This window comes from Euprymna scolopes, chromosome 36 (genome assembly GCF_053919585.1).
Source record: "Euprymna scolopes isolate OS-2025 chromosome 36, ASM5391958v1, whole genome shotgun sequence".
Classification (NCBI taxonomy): Eukaryota; Metazoa; Mollusca; class Cephalopoda; order Sepiida; family Sepiolidae; genus Euprymna; species Euprymna scolopes.
Genome location: NC_136517.1, coordinates 12,097,717 through 12,114,043, shown reverse-complemented (window position 1 = coordinate 12,114,043; position 16,327 = coordinate 12,097,717). Strand labels below are relative to the sequence as shown.

At 31.6% G+C, this 16,327-nt stretch overlaps 1 protein-coding gene across 1 annotated transcript in view; it reads left to right on the top strand.

The window, feature by feature from the left end:
* LOC145260342 (serine palmitoyltransferase 2-like) overlaps positions 1–16,327 on the top strand; it is a 98,461-nt gene that overhangs the window by 48,345 nt on the left and 33,789 nt on the right. The window contains exon 2 of the mRNA XM_080118260.1: positions 454–621. Within this exon, the coding sequence (XP_079974386.1) occupies positions 454–621 (168 nt within the window). The remainder of the gene's footprint in view (positions 1–453; positions 622–16,327) is intronic.

The window sequence follows — 16,327 nt, the reverse complement described above, 5'->3', positions numbered from 1 at the left end:
CAGGATGCTGCACAAATGTTAGCATGTGCAGAAAACATCAAATTTTATTTGGAATCTTCCCCCCCCACACACACACACAACTTTGTCATCTAAAAACAATTATGTTTGAACTTTTGTAATGAGGATTAATAATTTGGATTAGTCTGACTACTAAGTACTTTATACACTACGTCTCGGGTCCTCACATAAGTAGTAACATTGTACATCTAAAACCAAAAATAGATGTGAAGCTGTCAAAATTCACACTAGAATTGTCTGTGGATGAAGTAATTGTTTAAATTGTGTTGTAAATTATTCTTCTCGAGGTTGAAGGTTATTGCAATTTTTTTTTTTTTTTTTTTTTTTTTTTTTTAATAAAGAATTTCACTAATATTTTGTAATAGGCATTCTATAAACCTTATTGCACATAATTAAAAAGTTTTTTTTCATTTTTTATTTTTTTTATTTTTTCAGGAAACCTACAAAAAAGATTTTTACGAATCTTTCGAGGCCACTCCACTCCTTGCTGCCATTATGACCTATTTAAGCTACATTCTTCTTAGTCTTGTTGGGTATTTCCGGGAAGGAATACGCTATTATGGCTTGGAGAAATCACACACTCAAGATGAACCCAAGAAAGAGGTAAACATATCTATATATAATATAGTAGCAGGCTGCCTGGTGTTGCCTGATCGTAAAATATGCCTAAATATGATATTTCAATTTATGCAGATTTCGTATTTATTATTATAGAACTAATTCTCTATTGATTATTATATTGTACCCAATATATAGTTATTTCAAAAATTACAAGCAACAATGACTTGAGTGTCATCAGTAAGAATCGAAATCAAACCATCTGAACTAACGATGCATGCATATCAAAACTTTACAAATTAATGCAGTTAATTGTGTAAAAAATGTATATTTGTGCATGCGTAGAACATCAAACTATGTTCTTTGTCTTTTCATTTTTATACCTTAGCATTTTTATTTTATTTTATATTTTTTTTACGGCTAAAAACCAAATCTATTTTGTTCCACAAAATACCCCATATATCAGGTTTCAAGTCTGTAGACCAAAAAATTTACAGTAGTTTGGTAGAGATCATTCTGCAGACAGACAGACAGACAAGGTTACTTATATATTTATACTAACAGGACCCCGGTATTGCCCAGTCATAAAATACGCATAAATATCATATTTTAATTAATACAGAAACTGAGACGTACATGTCAGTGTCATGTTTTTTTTTTGTTTTTTTTCTAAGCAGTTGACTTCTTGTAAGTAAAAAGAAAATACTCTAGCTAAGATCAAAATCTAAAGATGGTGAGTCAAGTACGATAACCATTAGACCAGCTTCCCACCTAATTATTCTTAACATAAAGAAGCTGTTATGTTTCACGACTGTGCATGCGCACTCATGAAACCGTTGAAAAAGAGATAAAAATCCGATTACTCCCACGTAACAATTTTTCTATTTTGACCCTTTAGCAGACCCTTTTTTTCTGGGTGGAAACTTGATTAAAAACTTTTCCACATGTCTGAATATTCTATATATTAAATTTCAAATCTGTAGATTAAAAATTCGTTTAGAGAATTGTCCTCACACGCACACACATTCTTGACAACTAGTATGATTACCTGGTGTTACCTGGGAAGGGATGGACAACAAAATAGTTAAAGTGTAACAGCTTTCTTTTTAAAAAAAACAAACTTTTCTCTCAATTTCCTCTTCCTTCTACCTTTCTCTGTCCATAAATATAGGGGGGGGAGGGTGCCATTCTTTTTCCCAGGTTGCTTTACTTCCTGTTGATCGTCACCCGATAACGCTGTCTGTTTAGCATAAACGACCAATTTTTCAAGTTCCTATTTACTCTGAATGATTGGTTTTTAATGTGGACAAAACCAGCTCCCTTTCAAGAAAGGGACACTCTGGATTGAGAAAAAAAAATAAAAAACTGCCTCGGTTAAAAAGTATTTCTTATTCATTGACTCGAGCTAGAAAAGATGAAGTGTGGCATCAGAATAGCAAAAAAGCAATCTCAGTCTCCGAAGGTTGGATATAGTGGCCTAGTTTTTTTTTTTTTTTTTTTTTTTTTTACCTACATATATTCTACCCTTTTGATTTACCCTTATATTGTACCTACTTTTAATTACTATTTACCATTTTATTGTATTCCTTCATTCTCATTTCATATCTAAATGTCATTAAGCCAGTTTTTTTTCTATATTTGCATTTTGTATAATTCTGGCCTTTCTCATCTTCAAAACGCCATAGCCTAAAGAGTTTTTTTTTTCCTTAATTTTCCCCTATTATACTGATGATTAGGGCTATGACAAGAGCATATTCTTTTCCTTGCTTTGATTCTCAGGTATATATCCATTGATATCATGTGTTTTTATGTAGAGTGATGTGATTCTTGGTTGATTGGTCTGTGTCGGATATATACTCAAAAAACAATGAAAAGAATATATATATATATAAACTTTTATTCCTCATCTTTAGTTTAATATCATTATTTGCTCCTCTTAATAGTGTTGAGCTTTACTTATCTTGATGTTGGAGATGCCCCTCCATGGGATTAATGGATTATCTCATGACATCACTTCTATTGGTGACGTCACTTCCGGTATCGAGACCGGTGCCTGGCAGTCTGAGATTGGCACGCGACTAAGCTGGACGTGTGCAAACGTCCTACCGTTGAGGAATGGATTTGCTCAACTCGCCTTGCCTGTAATATTTGTGAATACATGTTTCGTTCCTGAAAATCCTGTGTTTCTTTGTTTATTACCATTTAACCCCATAACACTTGATAAGTTTTGCTTTTTTAAAGATTTGCTCGTTGATAATTTATATATATATATATATATATATATATGACAAATATTGAATAGCACGGAATTATTCTGTTTTTACAATTTTCCTTTTTATCTTCTCCAATCTCCGAATAGTCCTTTTTGTGTTCTTCTCGAAATTGCACATGTTGGATCTATAATCGCGAGCACTTTCGACAGAAGTACTTCTATCATCCTCAGGCATATTGTAGAAATAAGTGTAGAAATTGTTTTTTAATTTGCTTATATATACATTTTTTCCTAGTCACATAGTAATTTGTTACAAGTTAGGTGGGCAGACTTTTTCTTTTTTTTTATACATATATTAAACACATTTCTATATACAAACACATATCCCAAACCTTTCAAAATTCTACAAGTAACTAAAATTGACAATAAAATCACCGCCTCTCTAGATGTTGAAAATCTATTTACAAATATACCAGTGAATGAAACCATTGAAATTATCATAGAGAACATATATAACAATCCGACTCTTCCTCCACTTAAAATGAGTTCAATAATCTTAAAAAAATTATTATATGGCTGATCTAGAAAACAAGGTATTTCATTTAATAGAGAAACCTTCTATTTACGTTCGATATGTGGACGATATACTAATTCTTGTCAATAACACAGAGGAAATAGAATATTTAAAGGGTATCTTTCAGAATAATTCAGTTCTTAACTTTACATATGAATTAAGTACTAATCATAAAATCTCGTTTTTAGACGTTCTCATTGACTCTAGTAGCGATGAATTTATCACCTCCGTTTTTAAAAAACCTATATCCTTTAATTCCTGTATTTAAAATTTTAAAAGCGAATGTCCATTCCGTTATAAAACGAATATAATAAGGAATCTTATACATCGTGCAAAGGTGATTTCCTCCAGCAAAAAAATATTCTTTAATGAATTAAAAAATATAAAACAAGTGTTAGTAAATAATCAATTCCCTAACTCTCTTGTAGATAAAGAAATAAAACTAGCCATTAGTAATTTGAATCAAATTAGTAATATTCAAGAAAATTCAATCTATGGTCCCCCCTCGCCAAACTTTCCCAAGAAACACTAGACTAGCTGAAAACATTATCAATAATTTTCCTTACTCTTTATCTGTACCTAAACCTAAACATAGATTCCATGATCAAAGCTTCTTTCTTAGAATTGCACGCCTGTGGAATTGTCTTCCGTTTTCCTGCTTTCCAGCTGTCTATAATATGGTTGTCTTCAAGTCCAACGTGAACAAGTTTCTGATGAGCCGTTCCACTTAAGTTAACAAATTTACCGAACTTCCATTACTATCGATTACTATATTGTCCTTTTGACTACTCTACACTCTTTAACCCTTATCCTTGAGTGGCCTATCGGCTTTGATAAGTGACGTCTATGTAAAAAAAAAAAAAAAAAAAAAAAAAAATTATCAACCTGTTTATATATATTACCGTAACCAGTTACACAAAAACTCAAAAATCGATGAGAGTATTCTTAAAAATATAATCCATAGATATGTGGCTCCCAAAAATAATAAAAATAAATTTATTATATATTATAAAAAAATACAAACAAGCCTTGTAATGAAAAACAACATTTCGCAAACAAAGGACCTGTTGGGAAGGACCAATGTAGTTTACAAATTTAGCTGCCCAATAGGAGAGTGCATCTACAATATCAGTAGTACATTGGTTCAACAACTAACACATTGTCGCGAAGATTAACTCTCCACCTCTCTGACTCTAGCTCCATATCACATTTGAAGGGACATGACTGCCACCATTCGGAATTTCGAAGAATTATGGTAGAAAATACAAGAGTATTGCAGAGTGAGAGAAATGTAAATAGGCTAAGAATACTCGAAGCATTGTACATTAAAACAAAGAAGCCTCAAATAAATAATATTAATTATGAGTGCAGCCGGAACGTTTTGAAATGTTTCGGATAAATGTTTGAAAATGTATATATGTTTGTATATAGAAATGTGTTTAATATATGTATAAAAAAAAAAAAAAAAAAAGTCCACCTACCTAACTTGTAACAAATTACCTCATGACTAGGAAAAAATGTATATATAAGTAAATTAAAAAACAATTTCTACATTTATTTCTACAATATGCCTGAGGATGATAGAAGTACTTCTGTCGAAAGTGCTCGCGATTATGGATCCAACATATACAATTACGAGAAGAACACAAAAAGGACTATTTGGAGATTGGAGAAGATAAAAAGGAAAATTGTAAAACAGAATAATTCCATGCTATTCAATAATATTTGTCTAAATGAGAAAATGCTGCCTAAATATACACAATATATATGTGTGTATATAAACACACAGGTTGGTGCATAAGTTACTTTACCATTTTAAAATGAAGAAAATTTTTTTATTTTTTTTCAATAAATATTTGATTTCAGTGACATTTTTCATGCATAAATGAAAATAAAATTCCAATCTTTAAACAATGTAATGAAAAAAAATTAATAAAGTACTCACTTACAAGAAAAATATTTTAAAATGGTTAAGTGTCTTATGCGCTACAGTGTGTGTGTGTGTGCGTGTGTGTATATATATATATATATATATATATATATATATATTGGGAGTATCGGAATCAGAAAAAAATGTATTGATTTTACGATGCCCCCAATTTTTTTTCTTATTTGATTTTGTTTAAAGCAAAATCTTACACTGCTATTAATGATAATAAAATAATAAATATTTATTAATTTTAAACTCATGAAACTAAAATCTACAGATCATCTCCTACACAAGTGTTTTTCTTTTATGCTTGAGAAAATATCTGCACATTTAATGTGTTTTTACAGTAATCTGGGGAAAAATAACAACTTTATAATTAGATATTTAGAGATTAATAAAGAATCGGAACTGATATTGGACTAAAAGGTGGGAGTAATTGAAATTGTCTCATCACTATATATATATATATATATATATATATATATGGCAAGTAAGCTACATTGGAACGTTTTTGCTTTATTCTCCAGAGGAATTAATTCATCTGGGTAAATTTGGAGATTTACAGTTTAAAATCCCTTTTATAAGCAAACAGTGTCCACATCAGTTTTCAACCAGTTGAAATCATTAATTTTATTGCCCACATTCACATGACTCCCCACCCATTCATCACAACCAATTTTTTTTTTTTTTTGACCTCCATTAAGATTTGCACATGCTTTAAGTAGGTCAATCAAACAAAAGTCCACATGTGCTGGCTCGGCTATTGATTTTTTTTTTTCTTTCTTTTTTTCATAATTTGTATATTTTTCATAAACTCTGAAAATGCCTGCGGCAAATAAAGCATCAGTTCTGAATTTTTGAGATGAGGATTGAATATTTATATTATTTTGATTTTTCGGACTACTGTTCTCATTTGCACAATGTTTTTGGACGATGGAACTTCTGACTTTCTTCAGGTGTATCGTGTTGAACTAATGAATCTGCATGGAATTTCGAATGCAACCCATCATCTAATTCACTGGGGTAGCATGCTCTCTCGAGGAACTATGGTGCAGTGGATAAAGTACTTGGTAAAATTCAGTTGTAAAAATTACACTTCTGGAGCTTGAAGGTTCAATCCTCAGTGTGGGCGACATCCAAAATACAATTGCGAATCACTTCAAACTTCTACCCATTCATGGCTGACGGAACAGGATCATGCTACCTTCATGAATTAAAGGATTCAGTTAGGAATTCTGTGCAGATTCCCAAATCCTACAGAAAGATTTCAATTTGACAAGATACATCTGAAGAAGGTCTGAGGTTATATCGACTGAAGATTGTGAAAATATCACTCAAGATGAGAACAATAGTCTGAAGAATCTAAATAACACAAAGCTTAAAAAAGAAATTCTGCCTAAAATGTAAATTTCTTTTATTTCTTTCAAGCCAGGAATCGTGTCTATTTTAGAAAATGTTGTACTCCTCTTCCCCACCCCCGTCCTTTGCAAAAGAAATGGGAGTGGAACAAAATGTTTATTGTTAAACGTGACATTTTATTTCAAAGTAGAATTCATACGTGCTTTATGCCCTCTTTTCCATACAGCCTCTTTCTCACAGAAGGTTTCTAGTTATTCTCTAATCTACCATTATTTTCATGGCAGATGCTCAACTCAGTTCCGATCTATGGTTACCTCAGTAATACATCAAGAATTCATCTAGCTACAACCACTGTAAATGGTTTTCCTTTGTGTACCAAAAACTAAATGACTTTCGTGAATAAAGTTTATTTCCAAGAACTACTCAGGACATGATAGCATGTGGCTGCTTCTCAGCAAATTACAATATGGTCGTTTTCAAGTCCAATGTGAACAAATTTGTGTTAAATTGTCCCCTTAAGTCAAATTTTGCCCAGTTCCAACCAAATTTTGCTCAGTTCCAATCCTCACAATGTCTTACTGTCCACCTGACAAATTCCTTAATCCCTATCTTTGAATGGCTTTTCGGCCTTGATAAGCAGTTGCTTGTTACACATAAAAAAAAAAAATCTCTAAAAAATTATACTTTCAATTTCTAACGAAGGGGGCAAAGAGTGGAGCTGGTGCTGATGTGCAACACAGGAAACTTTGTTGGTTTGGTCACCGTTTTTAAAAAGATAAAAAAAATAGATGAATGTTTGGGTTAGTGGATGTAGGACAATTGAGATGGCAGATTCAAGAGAGAAATACCCAGGAAAACCGTGAAGGAACTAATAAGAAAAGATTTGAGAGAAAGAGGAATAAAGACCGAGTCAGACGGAGGTTAGTTTTTAATAGTTGCCCAACACATGCTAGCATGTAAAACGAATGTTGAACTAACTTTGCTGAATGAATTTCTCTAACCAGTCACTTCTTTATTTACGTTATTCAACCCCTACCCCATCCCTTGCTACCTAAAATATTCATGTACAGATAAAATGTAAGTGAATTTACTTTTGTTAAAGCTGAAGATGGGGCATCCTACCGGATGCCAAACATTAGCCCACCATCTCATGTATTCCAACCAAGAGATCTTTTTAAAATTCTAATCGTCTCTATAAGCGCAATTGTTTGAATCTCTCTTGCACTTGGTTCACTGGATGTATTTGCCAAAGTTTTTTAAATTCTTTTCAATGAATCCAGTTGTTTCTATAGTTACTGGAATGATGTTTTGCTATAAAATATTGTTTTGATGCTATTCTTTTAATTAAAAGCAAGTTTTTTTTTGGGGGGGGGGGCAATTAGACCTTGCTGATAAGGATAAGATATTAGTACGAACTAGCAGAACCATAAATTCCATGGTAGTTGAAAAAATTTTTAAAACGTGTAAATAAAATGACTAAAAAAATAAAATAAAACGAATTTAAAACAATTTTTTAGCAAATTCTTTAACCTTTTAAAGCTAAAAAGAATTGATTTAAATAAATATTATTTTTTATTTTTTTTTTTATCAAATAAAAATCCAACACATTTTTTTTCTGAATAATTTTTTATATAAATTATAAAGGAACAGATGTCAATTCACTTGCACATTTTTTTTTTAATTTTAAAAAGAAACTAAAAAAAATTTAGTCTCTTCTCAACATGACATCTTTAAAATTTATGAAATGAAATAGCCAATTTGAAACCGTAAACAGACAGCCATGTTTTTAAAATTCTTTTTTCTTTAAAAATTATTTAAAAAAAGGCCTAACTTGTCGACAAACTCTTTCAGAAAGACACTAGTGTAATTGGAGAAAGGTGAAGACAAGATCTTGTAAGTGATGTCAAGATGAGCGTCTTACTACTCATGAAAGACTTAGTTGCACATTAGTTGTGATTAATTAACTGCTGTTGCTGATTATGATGATTTGTTATTCAAGCAACTTAAACTCAGGCGATCTGTGCCCATCAGTGTAAAATATAAAAATTTCTTGCAGTATTATTGAAATAAACAATAAAATTAGTCACAACTTTTAGCCAAGTGTTTATTTTTAACAAATATCTTAAGTCCGTATCTAAAAATGTATTTACAAAGAATACAAAGTATATAGGAATTATATACATCGAAATCAACATTTTCAACACATTAATATGTACATTCGTCATGCCTAATTTAGTTGTACATAAATACTCTTGAATTGGAAGCCATGTTTAATTTTAGCAGAGTTTCCAATGAGTAGCTATTCTATACAAGTCCTGTATGTGTAGAATTTTCAGTGGGTTGCTGTTCTGTACAGATTCTGGACTTCATAATTTTGCAAGCAAAGAGCAAAAGATCCTTTTCGTGTTGACACAAGAAAATTATATACTGGAATGTTAAGATTCAATTTTTATGGAGCGATTCTGGTTTCTGATTGGTTGATAACAGAACGTGAATTAATTTGATTCGTCAGTTCCTATCCGCAGCGTTCATAAATAGGATCTCCCAACTTTCAGGGAGGATACTCCATCATTAAAAATATTGCAACAAATACTAAAACTGAGAATCTGCTACCAGTGAATGGTCAGCCTCTTTCCCAGTGATATGAACTAGTATTGTGGGCATTTTTTTAATTTTCAGCTTGCGTGGAAAATAAGAAAAGAAGAAAATGTCTGTCTTGTGGAAATTAAAAAACAAACTTCGAACTGTCACTGTGTGAATCCTCTTCTCAATGCAATGAAGGTACAGATGACACACACACACACACACACACACACACACACACACACACACACATGTGGGATAGTTGTAGATGATATCAAAAGCAAGAGTGATGCTGCACAAGGACTCTTGAACTTCTTTGAGATAATTAACAAGATTTCAGTTTAAATTTAAGGGACACAACTCTAACATCAATAAAAGTAAAAATCTAACATTCATTATTTATAAATTTACTAGCAGGGATTGCCCGGCGTTTTTTTTTTGGGGGGGGGCAGGCATATTCAAACCCATGACGCGAAGGCAGAAAAGAAACTGATATCTGAGATTTTACTGCTACGCTAAGACACAAGAGGAAGGGCAAAGCGTTCAAATTTATTGATGTCAATCTAAAAGTTGACTTGAAGTGAATAAGTTAAGAATCACGCAGGCGTAGAAATGAAGGTTGGCTACAGGTCAGTTTCTGTTGTATTTTGCTTCCCCACGATGTTAGGGAAACCAGCTCCCCCAGAAAAGGGGGGGCTCTCCAAATGAATAGCAATTGTTTGATATGAAGGGTTTCCCCAACATTCATCAAAGCTAATTGCGTTTCTGGAGGTCCCAGCCGGAAAGCCAGTCGGCCTACTTTGCTCCGATTGGTTTCGCTTTTATATGAAAAAGATGAACAAACACACAAAAGGAGGGAATAGAAGAATTTTTTAAAAGTCGATCAAAATAAGTGTAGAGACAACGTCCGTTCACAAATCATAGACATTATAATCATAGGAAGTATAAGGAAAGACATTATAAAAAAAATAGTAACGTATTGGGCCCCCCCCCCAAAAAAAAGGCTTTTCGTGGACATACAAAAACACGCATGCCACTTTTGCCTTTTATTTATATATATACATATAGATATATGAAGTTGCATTTTTAAAGTCAAACCCAAATAGTATTTAAACTGATACATCAAATTTTGCTTTTGACTTGAGAATTTTCATTTATTATTGTTGTACTATGTTATTAGTACTAAAATAACATAATTTGCTACAATTTGTTTTAAAAATTAGTTTAATCCAAATCGTTATTAATGAAACATTTTTTTTTTAATCATTGAAAAATAAAAATCAACAAAGGAATAACCTATATTTTAATTGAAGAATATAATAATAGTTGTATATCTTCAGTTTAAAAATATGCAAACAGCAAAAAAAAATTTAAACTAGGATAACGTCACCCCATCCCCATCCCCGAGGAACATTAAGTAAGTGCAACTAGTTACTGATGACTTTAATTTATGCTTATGCTTGATATTTTGTACGAGTTGAGAAATAATTTAAAATGAGTCTGATTTTTTTTTTTTTTTTTTTATCAGCAGACATTAGTGGGAATTTTTTTTTTTATTTATAATTTGAAATGTTACATAATTTTTTTTTTTTTTTTTTTAAGCAAAATATTTGGTTTAATTCAGTAAATATTTAAGCCCCCCCCCCCCCGCACATTCCCCAATCATTGTCCTGATTTTTATCTGGTTATTTTGTACTTTGACTATTGAATGCATTATATAATACTGATTTGATATTCTGGTATTGTTTACTCTTTCTCTATTTTCTCTCTCTCTTTTCCCTCTGTCTTTCTTTCTCTCTCCTCCCTCTGTTTCGGAGAGTAGAAAGAAAACCTTGAGTTTACTTTCATTAATCTTATAATTATTGCTAGCCCCACCTCCATATCTTGCCCTTTTAGTCCTCACATTTTGTAAGCAATGTTTCTGATATAGGGAGAAGAATTGCTGTTTTCTAAGTCTGCTGGGTTTTTGAACAAGTGGTACATAGAGATTTTTTTAATCCTCTTATAATATTCACCCTTAACTGTCAGTCTATCCATTTCATTTTTCATCCTCGAGTGGTTTCCGGCCTTGATAAATGGTGACTCATTAGAAAACAAAACAAATAAAATAGAAGCACAATAACTGGAGTTCAATAAAATAATTTATACTAGCGGGATTTGTGGAAATTCCACAAGGGATGCATTCATATGTAATATGTTGATGTTGGCATTCTTTAGATGTTCAGTATAAATGAAGACACTCTGATATTATTGTAGCTTTTTTTGTTAAAACTGCAAAAGTATTTAAGCTAGCACGAACGCCCAGCAAAGTATGCTTAAATATATTTTAATTCTTGCAGATTTTGTATATATTATTATAGAGTTAATGTTCTATCAATTTTTATATATTATAAAGTTGCGATTTCAAAAATAAAACAAAAATATATCCATATAACTTGTGTGCATTAGCTTGAATTGAAACTTAAATAAAAACTTATGAAATATATATATATATATATATATATATATATATATATATATATATATATATATATATAACTTGAGTTTCTTCAGCCATAATTGAAACCGAAACCAAAATTTATGAAGAATTCTTGATAAAATTATTTATTAAAAATAAAAAAATAGACTACTGGAGTGCCATCAGTTATAACCAAAACTTATGAAGAATTCTTGGTAAAATTATTTATGACAAGAAATGGAAGTACATAACAAACAACCCGAATGTAAGCGTGGCACAGAAAATAACACACATTATTGTATTGATATATAGATTCAATCTTAATCCTCAACAAATAACAAACATTTTAGCTGGCAATGCACTTCCAATGAAAAACATTATGCTTAAAAAAATGCTTAAACCTTTTTCTAAATTGAAAGAAACTATGGAAGACATTTTTTGATTTTCATTACTAAACATTAATTTAATGATATAAAAAATTATTTTGTGAACTAAGTTGTTGACCACACCCAAATCTATGGAATTTGAGCAATTTTTATGCTAGTTGACATCTTACACTGCAATTAGATATTAATTTTATTTTGAACGATTTTTTCAGTGTTAATCTTAATTTGTTTTTAGTACTTGCTGCATCTGCATAGTACTGCCCAAGAATTGAATTACTGTTAAAAAAAAAAAAAATTATTTAATAAAAGAATGTTAAAACAAATCAATTTTACAATAGATGTCTTGCAAAATGTTGAAATTTAGATCCCATAAATGCTTTTTAGGTTTATTTTTAACGACAAAATAGACTTGTTAATTTCGGAAACAGATAAATACTCAATTATAAAATAGGTTACCAGCTGTTTTACTCCTTTGTTCCATTCTAAACAGGAACATAAGGGCTATTATTTGAGATCATGTCTACCAGGGGACTGTCAGGAGTTGAGGAGTGAGATGTTTGTTTACATTACATTTAAATTTCTGCATGTCGGTATGGCTGCGAAAGCAGGGAGGGGATTTCAAAATCTGGCAGACTGAGGCAAGAAACTATTAGAGTAGAAGATTTGCCGTCATCTAGAGACCTCAACAGTGAAAGGGTGGGATTTTGCTGCTTGTTAGGTCGGTTTGAAATATGCACATCATGGGACACAAGTGATAAGAGTTCATCAGAGCAAATTCCATTAAAGTACTTGTAAGATGGGCACAGGGATGCAACATTTTGGTGATGGGACAGAGCTTTGAACTTGGCTGATAGTGTTAGATTGGAGACTTTTGGATCCTGTCGAAGAGTGAGAGACTAGTGGTAGATACACCAGCCCAGATGTGGCAACTATACTCCATGCATGGGCAAATTGTGGCTTTGTTGATTGTTATCAGCGATAACCCAAGCTGTTGGACTACTGACTCTGACTCTTGAGATTTCAAAAATTCTAACTCTATTCAATTCCATTTGTAATAATTCATATATCTAATATATAAAATTATCTTATTAGATTTTTCATGTTCAACCTAAACAGCAATAGGTTTGACATGTTTATATTTGAGTCTGATTAGCAATTTCTTCCTCTTTATCCTTGCAGTATAGAAAAGTGTGATTTGTTTCAGTTTATTTTTCATTCTTAGTCCAGCAAGGAAGATTAATACAATGAAGACATTTTAAATAATGACCTAAAAAGTTCAACATACAAGGGAGATAATTTTCTATTTTAACTTAAATGTAAAAATGAGTTATCTTCCTTAAATGTTTAGGAGATCAGCTCTTTGTGAATTATACTTTTTTTCTTTTTTTTTTAAATAAAGAATTAAACTAAAACGACATGAAATAAATCCATGACAATACTGTGTAGATGCTACTAGTAAGACATACTTGGTTAATTTTTTTTCAATTCCTAAAACAATGAATTGACACTGATTCTACAGCTCTGTTGCTAACAAGCTCTATATTAATAAAATATTGCATTGAGACCGCATGTTTTCCCACTTGACAACTGCTGACCCCAACACTGTTTTCATGTTTTTTTTGTTTTTTTTGTTTTGTTTTTTTATCTCTCCTTCACCCCATATAAGGCATATTGTCACTTGGACATAAGGGGCTACTAATTGGGATCATGCCTAAGAAAGATTAACAAGATGCTGGTTTACATTACATTTGAACTATTGCATATCAGTACAGTATGGGAAGCAGGTAGCAGGAAGGGAATTCCAAAGTCTAGCTTTTTGAGGGAAGAAACTATTATAGTAGAAAGCTTTCTGGCATTTAGGGACCTCAACAGAAGGGGTGTGATTTTGTTGCTAAGCAGGTTTGTCAGGGATGTATACGTCGAGGGGGCACAAGTGCAACGAGTTCATCAGACCACATTCCAGTAAAATATTTGTAAAACAGGCACAGAGATGCAACATTCCGGTGATGGGACAGGGGTTGGAGCTTATTTGACAAAGTGGGACCTATTATTTAATTATTGGGATTCTTTTGAGCTTAATAATTGTATATTTTATTTATTTGTGGACTATTATTCTCATCTTTGTAGTTGTTGTTTCACAACCTTTTGGTCAACTATTCCTCTGGCCTTCATCGGGTTGTTAACCGTGACTGGATGGGAATACTGAATTTTCAACTGTATCTTTAATTACTGCCTTTCATAGTTGTCATCTCACCATGTTTTGGCAAGTAATCCTTTGGCCAGCTTTGGGTAGGATTGAAACCGCTATCTTCAGACAATGCTCACATAAACTGTAGAGATTCAATGTCTCTATCCATTTTGAAACAACTACAAAGATGAGGATAATAGTCCTCAAATAAAATGGGACCTATTAGATTGGAGACCCTTCCTTACTTCTGGCTATATCTTCATCTCTCGCATTGGCAACTGACGAGCGGGGGTATGCACAGGTTCACAAGTATAAAACACAAATTCCAACTCACTCTACAAATATCAGTTGCACTCTGGGTATGTGTGTGACACCATTGCCCCTCTACATGGTTATATTCCCAGCTACATAGTCGTCTGCCAAGATCATGTTTGTCATTTGCCGTTAGCTCCTCTTTAATTGCTCTGAGCCACAAACTGCATTTCACTGTGTCAGACTGGCAACTATCTTTGACTATTGCAAACTTAAGTCTATCTGTAAACTGTGGCAAAAGTCATTACCACTCCTAAAACAGCTTGTAAAGTAATTCTAACAAACATTTTAACCTCCATTGTTCAGTCCTTTGTTTCCATTTATTGCCACACCTTGATTAACAATCCCATTTTAGTTCCCTTTGTGTGCGTTGATAGGGGACCTTTGTTTTTTTTTTTGTTGTTTTGTTTTTTGAACTCTCAATTATTTATGGGAATGAAAAATGCAATAATTTAAGTATTTAAAAAATCTAATTTAAAATAAAAATTATGGAATTAAATCCAACAGAATGCATTTTTATTTGTGAACAGGTCAACTATTTTAATCTTTTAATAATTGGGGGGAAAAATGTATTACCTTGTGACCCTTTTGAAATGTGAAAAGAAATTTAAAGCATTTAAACTGTCAAATAGCCATTTTTGTCTTGAAAAGCTTTTACTAAATCGTCATGTGTTAAGATGAAAAGTTTTTGAAGCCTTTCCATTGGATAATTTTATAATACTTCTGCTTGAAACAGCATCCACCTGTGCAGCAATGGTGAAAATGTTTTGTCTGAAGAATTTTTTTTTTTTTTTTTTTTTTCTGATTTCACGTAAAATTACGTGGCAATGACAACGTGAAGTATGAAAAAATTAAAATATGCATAAAATTGGGAGCTGAAAATTATAGACAAATATCACACACATCCTGTATTTGCTAAGGCATGGTGAATGTATAGTCTTGCAAGTTTCTTTAAAACCTTAAAAAAAAAAAAAATTGTCCTTTGTTGGAACATTATTTTGTCAGTAAGTCAATTCATCTCCTGTATTGCTGAATAGTTTTACATGAACAAACAATAATGCCAGTGTCCTTAAAGGGATCATCAGTTGTTTACCATGAAACACTGTTTTGGGGGATTTAAAAACAAAACAGTATATTAAATCATGGCTCCCCAGCAGTTGATCAAACACTACCTCCCTTCAAACACATGAACAAAATTATTTTTAATACTGTATCTAGTTTTTTCCTTGAGATAAATTTAGGCTAACCAATTCATATCATTTAAAAAATATTTCTTATTCGTGTCCTCTGTCCCTTTCTCCACAAATTTATGTGCGTATTTACAAACTACTATATATATATATATATATATATATATATATATATATATATATATATATATATAGTGTGTGTTGTCTGAAGATTAGCCATTTTTGAATATTTTTTTAACGAAATAATGTTTAAGCTTGTTCAAATGGTTATGAAACGATTGTAACACTGAAGAAATACATTGTATGATAAACATGTTTGTCGTCTTGGTTATTGCGAAATTATAATATTTATTTACTAATGAAAACTAAAAGATTTGATAAAGAAAACTCTCACCACTTTATAATAAACATTTTGATATTTTGTTTCATATTTGTTGCGATTGAATGTGCGAAAATTCATTTATTGAAAAAACTAAGTTGAATTCATAGACCCTTGAAAAACACCATTTTAGTTTCGGAGATAAGAATTGTTAATTTTTATTCTTTGGAATATTCTGAC